The sequence below is a fragment of the Pteropus medius genome, unplaced genomic scaffold (assembly GCF_902729225.1).
Source record: "Pteropus medius unplaced genomic scaffold, Ma_sr-lr_union100, whole genome shotgun sequence".
Lineage (NCBI taxonomy): Eukaryota > Metazoa > Chordata > Mammalia > Chiroptera > Pteropodidae > Pteropus > Pteropus medius.
In genome coordinates this window covers 2496128-2511386 of record NW_024344434.1, presented here as the reverse complement: position 1 = coordinate 2511386, position 15259 = coordinate 2496128, and the positions used below count along the sequence as shown (strand labels likewise).

Genomic DNA, 15259 nt, shown 5'->3' with positions numbered 1-15259 from the left:
AAAAGGGCAAAAACATAAAACTGGAGACTCCCTAAGGCATTCCACTGGGATTTTTTTCTCCAGTCTCCTCTGGCGTTAGCTCAAATTCTACCAGGACTCCCAAACGCCCACAGGTGCTGCCAAGTCCGGCACAGTGTGAACCCAGCGCAAGCTCTGGCCTCCACGCCCCCAGGGGACGCTGCAAAAAATTCAGTCGCCAAGGGTAGCACGGCGCACGCGCCCGGAAGCATTTCCACCCGGGACGCGTTTTCACTCCACAGGCCGCGAGGGTTTCCTGCGACGTACTTCCGGTTAGCCGAGCCGCTCACGTGCAGCCCGAAGGGAAGTTACGTCACCCTGGGCAGTGGCGCCGGACTGAAGGAGCTTGTACAACATGTCTCATCTACCGATGAAACTCCTGCGGAAGAAGATCGAGAAGCGGAACCTCAAATTGCGGCAACGAAACCTAAAGCTACAGGGTGAGATGCGCTAAGCTTCGCGGCGGCCTGGGTTGCTGAGGAAGCCCACGCGTGGGCCGTGGCGCGCTGCGGAGATTGCGGGGCCGAGCGGCGCTGTTTAAGTGTCACCACGGCTCCGGTGTGGCGCGGGCAGCCTTCTTGAGAGCACGTGTGCTTGTCGAGTGAAAAGGAAGTCTGAGCCTCAGGTCGGGTCCCGCCGCCTCACATCTGCCCCTAGCCTTTCTGACCGCCAGTTTCTCCTACCGAGTTAGAGCAGCAGGTTTCTTGAGTTCCCTCCCAGGCCTCTAGGAGTTCGTCCGGCTAAAGCAGCCTTTTCCACCTCCACGCCTCCTTATTCTGACACCCTCACCACCCTCAGGTCCCATCTCATCACTGCCCCTCACCCATTTCTAGTCAGACGTGGAGAACTTTTATCTCCATGCAGTTTGCATTTGCGTCATCTGTTTAATGTCTGCTTTCTTCGAGAGAAGCTCATTGTCACTGTTTTCACAAAGCTTTCCTGATACCTTTGCCTTCCCCTTCTCCGCGTCTCTTCCCATCTCTCGTCCTCCCTCTCTCCCTCCCCTTCTTTCACATTTAAAGCTCTTAAAAGTGTCTTATGCACACGTCAAGCACTAAGCCTCTCTGGTGCCCTATCTTCGCATCACTCTCAACTTCAGGTTATAAATTCCTTGATAGCTTTTACATATTTTCATCTTTGACAGAGACCTACATGAAAAGGATTTTACCTGAATGCCTGCCACCGTGCTTACCTACCTTATTTGCAGTCCTAACTTCTTAATGGTGAACCAGAGATCTTGAAGTTGTTAGGTTAACTTTTTGGGGTCCTGTATAATAACATGTAAACCCCCTGAAGGCAGTGTTAGAGGCCTGATGCCTTACCCCAGTTGTTTTTCAACAGAAATTAGTTGATGGAAAGAAATCCTGGAGGAGAGGGAAGGTTTGTGGGTTTTAGGAATACTATTTTTGAAGTTCCCTTATATTTCCAGTTCTTAGAGACTAACACAGCATTACTGACAACTTAGAGGTAGCAGTTAGAAGATGGTGTTATCTTTTTCTTTATATAAACATGGAAACTTTTGTAAAGACATTCTCAGGTATCTTATATATGATTAGTATTGGGACAAAAAAGTGGTTTCATCAGCAGTTTTCAGTTCACTGCCATCTAAGAAAGTTGGTGAATTTTTCGAAGTTGTATTTATATGAGAATGAGTAGTTGTATGAATAAGATGTAAGTTGTTTTTAATATATCGGTCATATATTTATCAAATACTTAATGTTAAAATGTATATTTTGTTACTATCATCATTTGGCCCAAGCTGTTTAAGTATTTGACTTCATGAAGTTTTCCTGTCCCAGACTCTTAACTCCTTAAGGACAGAGATATGGTTTTTGGAAGTTAAGAAATAAATGCAGCTTTCTATTTTTCGGCATTTTTCCTTAAAGGAAATTTACTTGTCTCGTACTGGAACAGCATAAAATTGCAAGTGATTTTAATAGTGTTCTGCAGGTCCTCGAATAACGTCTTTTGTTCAATGTAATTTTGTTATAACGTTAATGAGATGCCATAGGGACTTAACTCTTGTTTATATCAATTAGCGTATGGTAAAATTGGCGTTATATGCCCTTTCACTGCAGTTCTAAGAACCTATCAACGATAATTAAGTGAGGACTTCCTGTATATGAAAGGGAAGTACTGTCGGAAGCCAGCCGACCAAGTCAAACCGGGTACCTGAATGGGGGAGCGGGGACTGAGAAAAAAGTGAAGACAGACAGGGTGCAGGAGGGAGAACAGAACTCACAACTGTCTCTCCGAGTTTATTTCTTATCCTTCTTTTTATACATAATCTGTTCCTTTTGGTATCCGAAGATAACATAATTAAAGTAACATCCTGAAGATCAAGGTACAATCGACACTTCCTTTGACACTCCCTTTATCTATACTTAATGTTCTTCTTCCTGGAATTCCACAGAACCAGCCTTTTCCTTTTTATGCAAGCAGGCCTCCCGAGATAAACCATGCACTCTTTTGAATTTGGGGAGCTTTAGCTCCCTACAAAGTACAAGCTAAATCATTCAGTTCTGGAAACCATGGAATTTCTCATTTGGAATTTCAATGTCTCTGAGTAAACCTCCCCTTCTTGTGACAATGTGTTCTGTTTTTATACAGGGGCCTCAGATGTGAGCCTATCAGAAACTCAAAATGGAGATGTGTCTGAAGAAACAGTGGGAGGTGGAAAAGTTAAAAAATCCTTAAAGCAGTCTATGAATAAGGGCTTGTCAGAAGTCCAAAATGGGGATATATCTAAAGAAACAGTGGAAAATATAAAGGTTAAAAAATCCAAGAAGTCTACCATATTAACCAATGGGGAAGCAGCAACACAGCCTCCCAATTCAGAATCGAAGAAGAAAAAGAAGAAAAAGAGAAAAATAGTAGATGATGCTGGGCCTGGTAAGTACTTCATTTTCTTTGAATTTAAGCCATACTGTTTTTCACAGTTGTCATTCTACCTTTCCTCTATTATTATTGTGTCTGTGTTACATGCAAGAATCCCCAGTTCTCACTAGTATACCAGAAACTAACCTGGGAGCTAAAGGAAAAGGGGTCAAGGGGGATTTTAATTTTTCTCAAAATATCGAGCAATGTGTCCTGCAAAAAGGTTTTTTGGCAAATCTATATGTCCCCCTGAGTTTTTTAAATATAACCAAATCTTCAGTAACGAATGAGACATTCTTAGGAAATTAAAACTGGAAACGTGTTAAACTTTTGAAAATATGCCTCTTCAACACACATCTTTTATTTCGTGATCTCATTTGGTATTTTTATTTAAAGAAAAAAAAAATTGGGTCGGGGGTGTTGTTTTTTTAAAACCAAAGATACCAAAAAAGCAAAAACTGAAGACAAAGAGAAATCTGAAGACAGTGTCCAGACTCCTGAAGAAACAGCAAACAGTGCGGAAAAGCCAGATGATGAAGAAGGGGACAGTGAGGTGCCCAGCCTGCCCCTGGGACTGACAGGTAACTTCCAGAAAATTTCATACCTCTCTGGAGTATAAAATTTGAGATTCCATTGTGACATTTACCCTGAAAAAGTATCGACAAGAAATGTTTTCATATCTTAAATGCTGCCTTTTATCTTCCATGTTGTGTGCCTTAGTTTTTATTGTTTCTCTAGTTTTTATTCCTCTTCTTTATTCTTGACACTAAATATTTTGATAATGCACACAGCTTCTGGGGTCCTCTCTTCCTTTGGTTTGTCATTTTCTAAAGCTTATTCCTTATTGTAGTAAGAAAATCTTTGGCCTAGAATTCTGGAGTCTAGAGGTTTAATACTGGCTCAGTTACTAAGAAAGAAAGAAGGATGGAATTAACATTACTTTATCTGTAAAGTCAGGAGTTTAGATTAGAATTAGTTGCTCCTAACAATGAATATCAAGGAGTTGCTTGAGTTGTTTGGTTTGTGGTTTTTGCTTGTTAAAATATCAAGGCTCAAACCCAGACCTGCTTAATCAGAATTGCAGGGGTTATGGCGCTGGCTGAAAACTAGGGTAATTTTTCCCCCAGGTAGGGTGACAAGCTCATTCTGGTTTGCCCAAAACTTAACTAGTTTTAGCATTGAAAGTCCAGCATCCCATAAATCTCCTCTATCTCAAGCCAGTTATATGAGAGGTAGCTGCCAGTATTTTTGTTGTCAGAATTGGGGGCAGACTACTGGCATCTAGTGGGTAGAGATCAGGGATACTGCAGAACATCCTATAGTGTATAGGACCACCTCACAACAAAAAATTGTCCAGTCCAAAATGTCAGTAGTGCCAAGTTTGACAGTACTTGGGGGTATAGCCAGGACGTGTTGGAGTGGGTGGTTTTGATGCCTTCCCCTGCATACTTGATATGTAGGTTTAGTCTGTGGCTATTTCTGACTCTTGGTTGTCTTTTTAAAGTAAAAGTAACTAGTTTTTTTGATTGACTTCATAGTCAGTTTTTATTATACTGAATGTTTTCACTTTTTATTTAGATTTCTTAAACATTTCATTTCCCTCTGAACTCCTCCTGTCCCCAGTGTCTGAACTGCTGTTCCCATCCCAGCTTGGATATTTTCATTTCATACTCATCCCTTGATTGTACCTCTTGTCCATCCCTTATTAATTTGTTAACGGTATAGGTTCTGGACTTGAAATTACATAGCCATCAGCACTGGAGAAACTTTATAAGTATAGGGTCTTTTTTTAATACTACATAGGAATGGTTGGGATTTAGTGTTAGTGGAAGAAGCTCTTCTAAGCATGACTCCAACCCAGTAACGCTGTCAATCAGCAAAACTAATTCAGACAACTATTGCTGAATTAGCTATTAAAAAAGAATGTTTGCTAATAATAAACTGTCTTTCATTTAGGAGCTTTTGAGGATACCTCATTTGCTTCTCTATCTAATCTTGTCAATGAGAACACTCTGAAGGCAATAAAAGAAATGGGCTTTACAAACATGACTGAAATTCAGCATAAAAGTATCAGACCACTTCTGGAAGGCAGGTATGATTAACATTGACTTTGGGACATTAGTAGCTCTTTTTAGTGCCAGTACTTTGGAAAGAAAATACCAGTATGTTCTGTTGAATTTGCTGTGTGTGTTAGGTTATACATCCAACCTGCATTAAAGGCTTTAAGTTATTTACTGATGTTTGAAGGAAAGTGTTCACTTTTGTTTTAAAGCACGATTCTTATTTCTTAAATTATTTAACCCACCTGATTGATTTCAGTGATAGAGAAGGTAGGAAATTTATTTTTCTTGATTCTGTCCTAGCCTTGGTTCCTAAACCGAGTGATTGCACACGTACGTATTCAGTATTTATTGAATGAGTATACTAAATCTCTCTCTCCTTTCCATTTTTAATATTTAGGGATCTTCTAGCAGCTGCAAAAACAGGCAGTGGCAAAACCCTGGCATTTCTCATCCCTGCAGTTGAACTCATTGTTAAGTTAAAGTTTATGCCCAGGAATGGTAAGCCTTTGATCCAATTGTTTCTGCCAATGTCTGTTTATTGTATCTGTTACAGATGCATGGTGATAACTATAATTTGTCTTTTGCAATGTATCATTTTTTGCTTTTTAGGAACAGGAATTCTTATTCTCTCACCTACTAGGGAACTGGCCATGCAGACTTTCGGTGTTCTTAAAGAGCTAATGACACATCATGTTCATACATATGGGTTAGTAATGGGTGGCAGTAACAGATCTGCTGAAGCACAGAAACTTGCTAATGGGATCAATATCATTGTGGCTACACCAGGCCGTCTGCTGGACCATATGCAAGTAAGAGAACACTATTATTTAGTACCTGTCTCATAGTCTTGTGTGAAACAAACTTGACAGCCAACAATATTTTCGTCCTTTGTCTTGTTAGAATACTCCAGGGTTTATGTATAAAAACCTACAGTGTCTGGTTATTGATGAGGCTGATCGTATTTTGGATGTTGGATTTGAAGAGGAGTTAAAGCAAATTATTAAACTTCTGCCAAGTAAGTAGGTAGTATCTATATGTTTGCAAAGTAGTTGTTGGAAGCAGGTGAGAGTTCGTCCTATATGAAAACTATTAATACCAGAATCTTAATATGACCAAGTAAAGCAGTTGTGCCAACCTTAGAGATAGTTTGCAATACAAACATCAAACTTACTAGTAACTTAATACAGTGCTTTTGCTATTTTAGAGGTTATTATTGCATGTCTCATCTACCATTAGAGGCTATTGGGGCTGGAGTTTTCTTTACCTAAAAATTTAACTACAATTTCTTCAGTAGATACAAGGCTATTCAGGTTTTCTGTTTCTTCTTGAGTGAACTTTAGCAGTTTTGTCTTTCAAGGAAATTGTCCATTTTGTCTAAATTATCAAACGTATAGACAGAGTTGTTCATGATATTCCTTTAACATCTGTAGTTATAGCATGTTTCCCATTCCTGATAGTTTACTTAGGAGCATTTATAGTTGTGAAGCAAATTTAAAGAGTACTCGAAAGATTTGGGTTATTTTATATGTACCTGTTTCAGCACGCAGACAGACCATGCTCTTTTCTGCCACACAAACTCGAAAAGTTGAAGACCTGGCAAGGATTTCTCTGAAAAAGGAGCCATTGTATGTTGGTGTTGATGATGATAAAGCTAATGCAACAGTTGACGGTCTTGAACAGGTATTTTTTGTTGCTATCTTAAATTTTAAGAATCTTCTTTGGTGTTTCCTTTTAATCGTTTGGAGGATCCTCCAGAAAGCAGATGGATTATTAAACTTTAATTCAAATATAGCAAATTTGGGTATTGGGTCTCTGGCTCTCTGGTATAAAGTATCTTGAACTCTGAAGTCTCTTAATACCACTTACCACATGGAGGCATTATTAACCACTACCACTTATAGATGGCAGAAAAAAAAAATCGCTGTTTAATAATCTCTTGCTCTAAGACGAGAGTTGAGGTAGAAGATGGAAAGATTGGTTTCAGGCACACAGCTGTGGAAAATTGGAAGTGAGGTGAGAAAGATCTAAACTAGGTTGATGAATAAAATACTTTCTGTAAGAAGTTAGTTTAAAAATCTTGCATTGGTTATTTAGTTTTTAAAAATATATTCACCCAGCTTTATTATGTTGTTTAGGACTGTGCACTTAAGCCGTGGTTATTTAAGATCTTGTTTGTAGAGACCTTTTAAAAAATCCTCAATGTCTTGAGGGTTCCAGTTAGTAGAGGTATTAATATATTGTGGTTTCAAGAACTGTTGATGACCTGTAATCTCAGAAATATGAAAAGAATTTAGCGTCCAGTGATTACATTAATTACAGGCATCAAAAGAGCTTAAATTAGTCTTATTTTAGGAATGCTCTGTTATAATGAAGGCAGTAACTTTACTATAGGTAAGGCATGACAGTGTATGTGTGATGTTTATCTGTGCTCTTTATCAAATTATATTGACTCATGCAGCTGAAAATTTCCATTTGATTATTTTCTATCTGTTCATTTAAACTACTTCTAGGGATATGTTGTTTGTCCTTCTGAAAAGAGATTCCTCCTGCTCTTTACGTTCCTTAAGAAGAACCGGAAGAAGAAACTAATGGTCTTCTTTTCATCCTGTAAGTCTGTGAAATACCACTACGAGTTGCTGAATTACATCGATTTGCCTGTCTTGGCCATTCATGTAAGTGATTATGAAAAGTTTATTAAAAACAAGTTATGCTTATCAACTTATATAGATTGTGGGGTTTGAGGTGTTACTATCCTCTAAATGTAGTTCTTAGTAGGTCAGTCAACATTGGGTGATTGATCTTCTGTGGAGGGAGCTTTGCTAGGTGTGGAGGGGTGAGGACCACAAAGGAATAAGATATGCCATCAACTTGAGAAAATAGGACGTAAGCCAGGGAATGAACTTGAAATGAAGTACGTTCACAACTCCACAGTTTGGGGGCTCTACATCTAGACTTTACAAAAACAGCCTTAAGTTTTCAGCTCTAATGGATGTTTTATTTGATTCTAGGGAAGGCAGAAGCAAAATAAGCGTACAACCACATTCTTCCAGTTCTGCAATGCTGATACGGGGATATTGTTGTGCACAGACGTGGCAGCTAGAGGGCTGGACATTCCTGAAGTTGACTGGATTGTTCAGTATGACCCTCCAGATGACCCCAAGGTACCAGGCATCCTTGGGTTTTCTTAGAATGGCTCTGCATTAAGGAGTGCACTTACTCTCCAGGTTCCCTGAGAAATACCACATTTCACTTTCAAAGGTTTATTCCTTAGTTATTCAAGTCATGTTTTATTGTACAGTGGCTTTATAGTATTTCTCTGGTGCTGATAGTATTCAGGGCTTTTACAAGACTGAAAGGAGATATATAAGGAGATTTGAGAAGCATCAGTGGGACTTAGGAATGTTACATGCATGGAATTTGTTAAGAGCAGTAGGTATCAGGAGGAAATAAAATTTGCTTACAGAGATAGATAAGTCTCTAGTATATTAGTAAAATAAGTTTTGAGTATTTTCAACAAATAAGAGATTACATAAATTGTCAGCCAGCATTTAAACATGCTTCAAAAAGCCATTTCAGGATGAAATACACTGGTCATTTTATTAGATCACAGAATTAATGTGAATATCATGTCCAGCTTTCCTTCGGCCTCAATCATTGCCCTGTTACGTCTTTCGGGATGGTGCATGTAGAAGGGATGATGGTCTTGCTTCAGGGAACAGACCTTAGGAAGGGGCACCATCTCCTTCAGATACACTAACAACGCTTCTGTCTGCTACCATGCAAGTCCGGTAATGCAAACTGCCACAAGTGCCCATGGAAGCCCATCTGTTAACTCAGCTTTTCTCTCCCCACCAAAGGAATATATTCATCGTGTGGGTAGAACAGCCAGAGGCCTAAACGGAAGAGGGCATGCCTTGCTCATTTTGCGCCCTGAAGAATTGGGTTTCCTTCGATACTTGAAGCAATCTAAGGTAAAGATCCTTGCTTGAAAAATCTTAAGTTGGGAAGCAGATACCTCTTGGTAGGAATTATTTGCCAGTGCAGATGGCTTTGAGCACTTTTTAGATGTGTCCAGGAAGTCATGGGTCATTGCAGTGCTGTTGAAACAGCTATAGTGGGTAAGCAAGTGAGATTTTATGTGGGTTTGTCCCGGGAAATGTGAACGGAAAAAAATACTCATATGGCTCAATTCTTGAGCTCTTTGTTGCTCAGCAGTGCATCTCATGCCCCCAGTCTCTTCTCCCATTCCCTACAACCTGTTTGAAACCACCTCCACTCCTTTGAAGCTCCCTCACACATGATCGTCTCTACCTCCCTTTCTCCTTCCTGCAGTCTTCATTGCATCTCTTCATCCTGCTTTCTCTCTTACCCCACCCAAGGCAGTCTACCTTTTCTTCCTCCCCCAGTCCCTTCTTCGTCAATTCTGTGGTTTACCTTCAGTCTCTCCCTTGAAGTTAGCTCTTCACCATCTCAAATCTCACTAAAAAAAAGTAACTTCAACCCAAACCTATTCTCCTACCACCACCTCCAGTGTAGTTACTACCTGTTAACCTTTCTTAAGTCTGCCATTTTGAAAAGTGATTTATATTTTTTCCATTTATTTTCTACTCACCCTATCCTCTAATCCACCCTAATTTGGCATTATTCCATCCCACCAAAGCTGACTTCATTGGAATTATTAATGTTGCTAGATCTTGGGAATAGTTATCAGGCCTTCTCTTCCCCAACATTTGCCTTTTTGTTGGCTTCCCTGGCAGCCTTGCCAGGTGGATTTTCCCCTACCGGGCAACTAGTTGTAGTTCTTATAAATTGCTCTATGGCCTTTGCACTTTTTCTCTAGAATGCCCTTTTCCTGGTTCTCTAGATTGACTCTGGTTTCAGCCAGCTCTTATCTCTTCTGGGAAGCCCTCACTGATCCCTTGCCATCCTGGTCCCACAGTGGGAGTGCTCATTGTGTTGTCATTTTATCACTTATCTGTCTCCCCTGCAAGACTGCAAGTTCTCCGAGGGCAGGGGCATGGCTTGGGTAGCTGTTTATCACCCCAGTACCTAGCAAAGATCTGGCACTTTTCCAGTTATCTAATAAGTAATGGCTGATAAGAAATCTTACCTACACAGGAGTTCCTCCTGGTCATCATCATGACGTCTACCTCTGATGTCACAAACCCCAGTCGCAGGGCAACGTTGTGTTAGGGCAGCGCTCCTGATATGGAGTGAAGAGCTAGTGACCCTTCCAACTGGAAGCTACAGGCTGCTTCATCATTTTAGAGGTCCTTATTCGTAGAAAAGGGCTTCATGGACTTGTCCTGTCCAAGTCTTCACCTTTCCTTTTAGGAAGGTTCCACGGTACAATTTATGAACAATTCACAGGGGTAAGATAAGACTTTTCCACTGGCATTGGGAGACAAGATAGAGCAGATGTTTGTGCCCAGGGAATTCCACAGGCCTGGTTATCCCATCATTTCTTCCATGCCTAATGAGCTGCCTTATTTCCTGGCTGTTGATAGGACACTCATCACTTATCACCTAAGCATCTGAATGTTAATCTATTCTAATGTTATCTTCATGCCTTTGTTTTTTAGGTTCCATTAAGTGAATTTGAGTTTTCCTGGTCCAAAATTTCTGACATTCAGTCTCAGGTATGGTTTTCTTTGGCGAGAGGTGGTTAGCCTCAGCGCCTCATCCCAGCATTACCTCCTTAGACTTCCATTAGCAGTCGTTGTACTCTGTGTCCCCCTTTTTATAAATGAGAAGTTTGAGTTGTGTGATCACTCAGGTTTCTCGCTGTACTGATTATAATTGTACCTTGTTTCAGGCCATACCAAGAACATTGTAATTATTCTTCCTGTGGCGTGATTCTGCAAATATTACAAAGCTCAGAAAAAGTGTATTGGGACAAATGTTTTTTGCAGGATAATTTTTGTTGAAATATACATGAAATCTGCTTTTTTGTTTTATTAAAACCATGTTTCTTTCCATTTCAGCTTGAAAAATTGATTGAAAAGAACTACTTTCTTCATAAGTCAGCTCAGGAAGCATATAAGTCATACATTCGAGCATATGATTCCCATTCTCTGAAACAGATCTTTGATGTTAATAACTTAAATTTGCCTCAGGTGGCTCTGTCATTTGGTTTCAAGGTGCCTCCTTTTGTTGATCTGAGTATCCTTTTCCTCGTGAATTCATGCAGGAACTAAGGGACAAAAGCATGACAGAGGGACATTTGAGCTTAGCACTGAGTTAGTGTGTGCTCTGGCTGGGGACTGGGGGCTCAGGTGTTCAGTCTGGTCATTGTCTGCTTGTCATTGCTAGCATGGAGTAGGCAGGGATTAGTTATCAGAGTGAGGATTACAGAAACACGACAACTTATGGTTAGAGCCTTAAAACAGACAAAGGAACTTGATTGGCAGACACAGCCAGAGGGAGCTATGCAATCTGGAAAGAAGCACAGGGGAAATTGCAGTGCTCTGGCAGTTGTGAGGCTTCACTGTACAAGGTTCAGGAGGAAGAAAAAGCATAAGTGCTGCTCAAGATAAAAGGCAAAGGGAATATCTCTAGTTGCTTCTATTGCAATTTATGATGTGTGCTTTATCATGTTTTCAAGAAACCAAAGCAGCTAAATTGAAGCCTGTTCATTAACACAATGGCATTAATTCCTGAAGGGACTAGAACACAGGTCCCCAACCCCAGGGTCACAGACCTGTACTCATCTGTGGCCTTTTAGGAACTGGGCCACAAAGCAGCCAAATGAAGCTTCATCTGTATGTGTATCCACTCCCCAATGCTAGCATCTCTGCCTCAGCTCCACCTCAGATCATCAGGCATTAGATTCCCATAGGAGCACCGGTCCCCTGGTGCCAAAAAGATTGGGGACTGCTGGACCAGAATACCAAATTTGGGTTGACATCCCCATTGCAGGTGTTGAGCAGATGTCTACATATTGATTCGAGTGAAAAGAACAGCAACTTTATTTTTAAAAGCATTCCTGAATCAACAGAGATGAAAGTCATTTGTTTGGACACTGGGTATTTTTTAATGTGTTCCTGTAAACTTGCTGATCTGCCTCTACTCCTTGCAAGTAATCTTCTTGAGTTTCATTGTGTGGAAAAAATAATATAACTGTTACACTGGGCTTAAAATCAGACCTGCTAATTTTAGTCACAGTCACACGGCGACTCCTTTTCCTGAAATTTGTTGCATAAGCTCCTGTTCACCTATTTTCATGGTTCAGGCAGGAGTTGTGGTAGAGGGACAATATTATACATGCTGCTTGGTTCTCCGTGTAGACATTAGATTGGACTTTTATCTTTGTGTTGCTTCATTTCCTTAACGTGCATCTTTAGATGTGAACAGTAACGAAGGCAAGCTTAAAAAGAGAGGAGGAGGTGGTGGATTCGGCTACCAGAAAACCAAGAAGGTCGAGAAGTCCAAAATCTTCAAACACATTAGCAAGAAGTCATCTGACAGGAGGCAGTTCTCTCACTGAAGAAGACACACCTTCTTTTCACTTTGAAGAGCTCTGACCTGAAATGGATTTTTTTCCCTTGCTCTAACAAGGGAATTTTTGTAGCTTTAGGGTTTGGACTGATCTAACAAGCATAAATTGACTTGGGTTGCAAGCACTGACCACTGATATTTCCTGCAGGTCTCTCTTATTTTGGGGTTATAAACAGTTCATTTTTTCTTGATTCCTCAAGGACAAAGCAGAAGTATCTATCTTTTTGGTCTTGGTTATGATGATAGAATGTTTTAAGTTTATAAATTCCCCCTTATTTGTCATTATTTTAATATAATTCATTTTTTATCTTTTTTCCTGGTGTCTGAAGATTTTTGTGGCACAGATAGCTCTACAAACCTGCTGTGAAAGGCTGATGATCTGGTACACTGGACAGGTGGTGGTGGTGGTAAAGCAGGAAATTGTCTCCATTTATTTTGGGGGTTTGGTTGTTTCTTGGACCTTAGTGGTAGTTCTTGACCGCTCCTGAAAATGCTGCCATGTAAAGAAGAACAGGGCTTTTGGAAATATCTAAGAAGCACCTTTACTTAAAGGAGGCATCGATTTTTATATATGCCAGATTTTAAAACAGTGAGCTTTTCCCAATTTCATTTTAAGAACAGGAAACATGGGTGGTGGTTATTTGAATAAAGCGCCCCTAGTGGTTCTGACATTTGGAGTTGGAGGAGGTTTGAGATTTTTGAGCCTCATTTATACCAGTGTAGGTGCAATAGTCCATGTGGTAACTTAGCAAAGACTTTAAAAAATTTAGGCACAAAGAGTGGTGACTCTCATTCAAATTTTTTGTTTCAGGTGGTTTGGATTTTAGCAAGCCCTTCTAACCGCAGAGTACTCTAGAAGGCAAAGCATCTTTTTGAGAAAAAAATTGCCTCTTTTAGATTTGTGAAACAGATTTACAGTGAGAATTGAAAATGAACAGAAGTCGGAAAGGGAAGCAAAGGCAGGAGTTTAGTCAGATGGAGTTTTTTGTTGTAGGATCTCTTGATTTCTACTTTGTTTTAAGTGTTTTATGTTTTTAGAGTGTTTCATAACTACAAAATGGTTAAATTTTGTAGCGATTTAAAACCAAAGTTGCTAGCATCGTATTGCTATTATGCCAGTTAATATTCATAGATTTCTGTTAAATGCAAGTACATGTAGAACCTCAAATGTAGAGGAGAGAGTTTAATAGATAGCATTCCAGAAGGTAGAGAAAAGAACCGTATTCTGCAGCAGGACTCAACCACTGTCACCCTAACTGGACCTGTTCTGGGTTTCAGACCTTAATTGCTGTACTCTTGACATTTAAGAACCGTTTCTCTATCCAGTGACATGTTTTTCTTTTTTGTTTGAGAAAAAATCATGCTTCAAGAAATAGGCAAAAGCAAAGGGAAGAATAATCACTGAACAGAAATTCTCTGCATATTTTGGCATATAACCTTCCAGTGTTTTGTATACATACTTTTTAATTTTTTTTTATCAAAAGTGAAATTCTCTACCCACCATTTGTGATCAGCTTGTTTATAACATGTTATTTTCCTGTGTCATTAAATAATTACATCAATTTTGTATTTGATTTAGTATTCTTTGTTACTGTTCTGCCTGGATTTGGGTTCTGGATACCTGCTTGTCTCAAACTGGCTTTCCTTGTCTCTGCATGTTTAAGAGAAGGTGGAAAGATTGTTCCTACTATAATAATGGCTTGTTTCAGGTACTTCCTGTATGAGATTCTGCTGGTAGAATGGGGCAAGCTGGGGTTATCCAGACAACCAGACTTGACCAACCTGGCCAGGATTCAGATGTGAGGGAGCCAGTCCTAGAATCGGATCCCAGGTCGGGGCAGCACTATCTGCAAGGCTCATTTTCATAAGAAGAAGGCACAGCTGCTGGTGGCATATATGGGGCCATTAACTTGACGATGAGATTCGGTAGCCTCTTTTTAGCCAGAAAGGTTAGGCAGCATGGGCAAGGAGCCAAGCAGATCACTATATGCAAATAGAAACCTTTGGGTCCTCTGGGCTGCAAGTCATGACAAGTCATTGCTATGTCTAAATTTTATTCTGGTCTTAACTGGCCAGGTTAGTGTAAGTAAAGCTGAATTCATGGTCTTGTTTATTCGACAATATGTAGTGGTTAAACGATGCTCTGGAACCAGAATGCCTGGATTCAGATTCTAGCTGTGCCTCTTTTCTGAGCCTGCAAAGTAAAACATACTTTGTAAGGTGGTGAGAAATGTTAAGTGCTTAGGACAGTGCCTGGCACAAAGTACCTGTTAGCTGTCTTTGTTAGTATATACAGCACACATGAAAAGTTTTCCGCCCAACAATATTAGGTACAGGGACTCATCAAAAATTCTGAGCCAGCTTGGGCCTTTGGAGTACAGACTAACAGTTACTGATAGTGTGGATCTTCTGCAATTTTGAAGATCAGGTTTTGGAAAGTTCTGTTCTGCAGCACCTTCCTAAGATAGCTGTCATGTAAACTAATGCAGTTTTCAAGGCTACTTCTATTTGTATGGAGAGTTAGGTGGAGTGAGATAACAATAGTGCAGTCATGAATTAAAAGCCTGCTAGGTGTCACCAACTGCGCAGAGGATGAGCCTGTGGCTGAGGTCTGAGGAGCCTGGTTACAGTCTAGAGAAGGTAGAGAGGTACCATAATTGTAATGTTTTCCAAATCATGGGATAGATGCAGATATATAGAGAAATATTCCAGCTGTTTCTAAGCCTGGAAATTGCATCCTTGAATTCTGGTGGACTCTGGCTAATGAAAAGGTGATAGAACCTTCTCTACCTATAGTAGACAGG

The 15259-nt window shown here is 40.1% G+C and overlaps 1 protein-coding gene across 1 annotated transcript; it reads left to right on the top strand.

Moving 5' to 3' along the window:
- The first annotated feature begins 287 nt into the window (after positions 1 to 287).
- Positions 288 to 14024, top strand: DDX18 (DEAD-box helicase 18). Its single transcript, XM_039872697.1, has 14 exons — positions 288 to 458; positions 2629 to 2910; positions 3336 to 3476; positions 4852 to 4987; positions 5356 to 5456; positions 5568 to 5767; positions 5859 to 5973; positions 6499 to 6638; positions 7469 to 7630; positions 7967 to 8119; positions 8816 to 8929; positions 10541 to 10597; positions 10943 to 11120; positions 12302 to 14024. Exons 1-14 carry the CDS (start codon positions 374 to 376, stop codon positions 12442 to 12444), a joined length of 2007 nt encoding a protein of 668 aa, XP_039728631.1. The 5' UTR covers positions 288 to 373; the 3' UTR covers positions 12445 to 14024.
- Positions 14025 to 15259: the final 1235 nt, after the last annotated feature.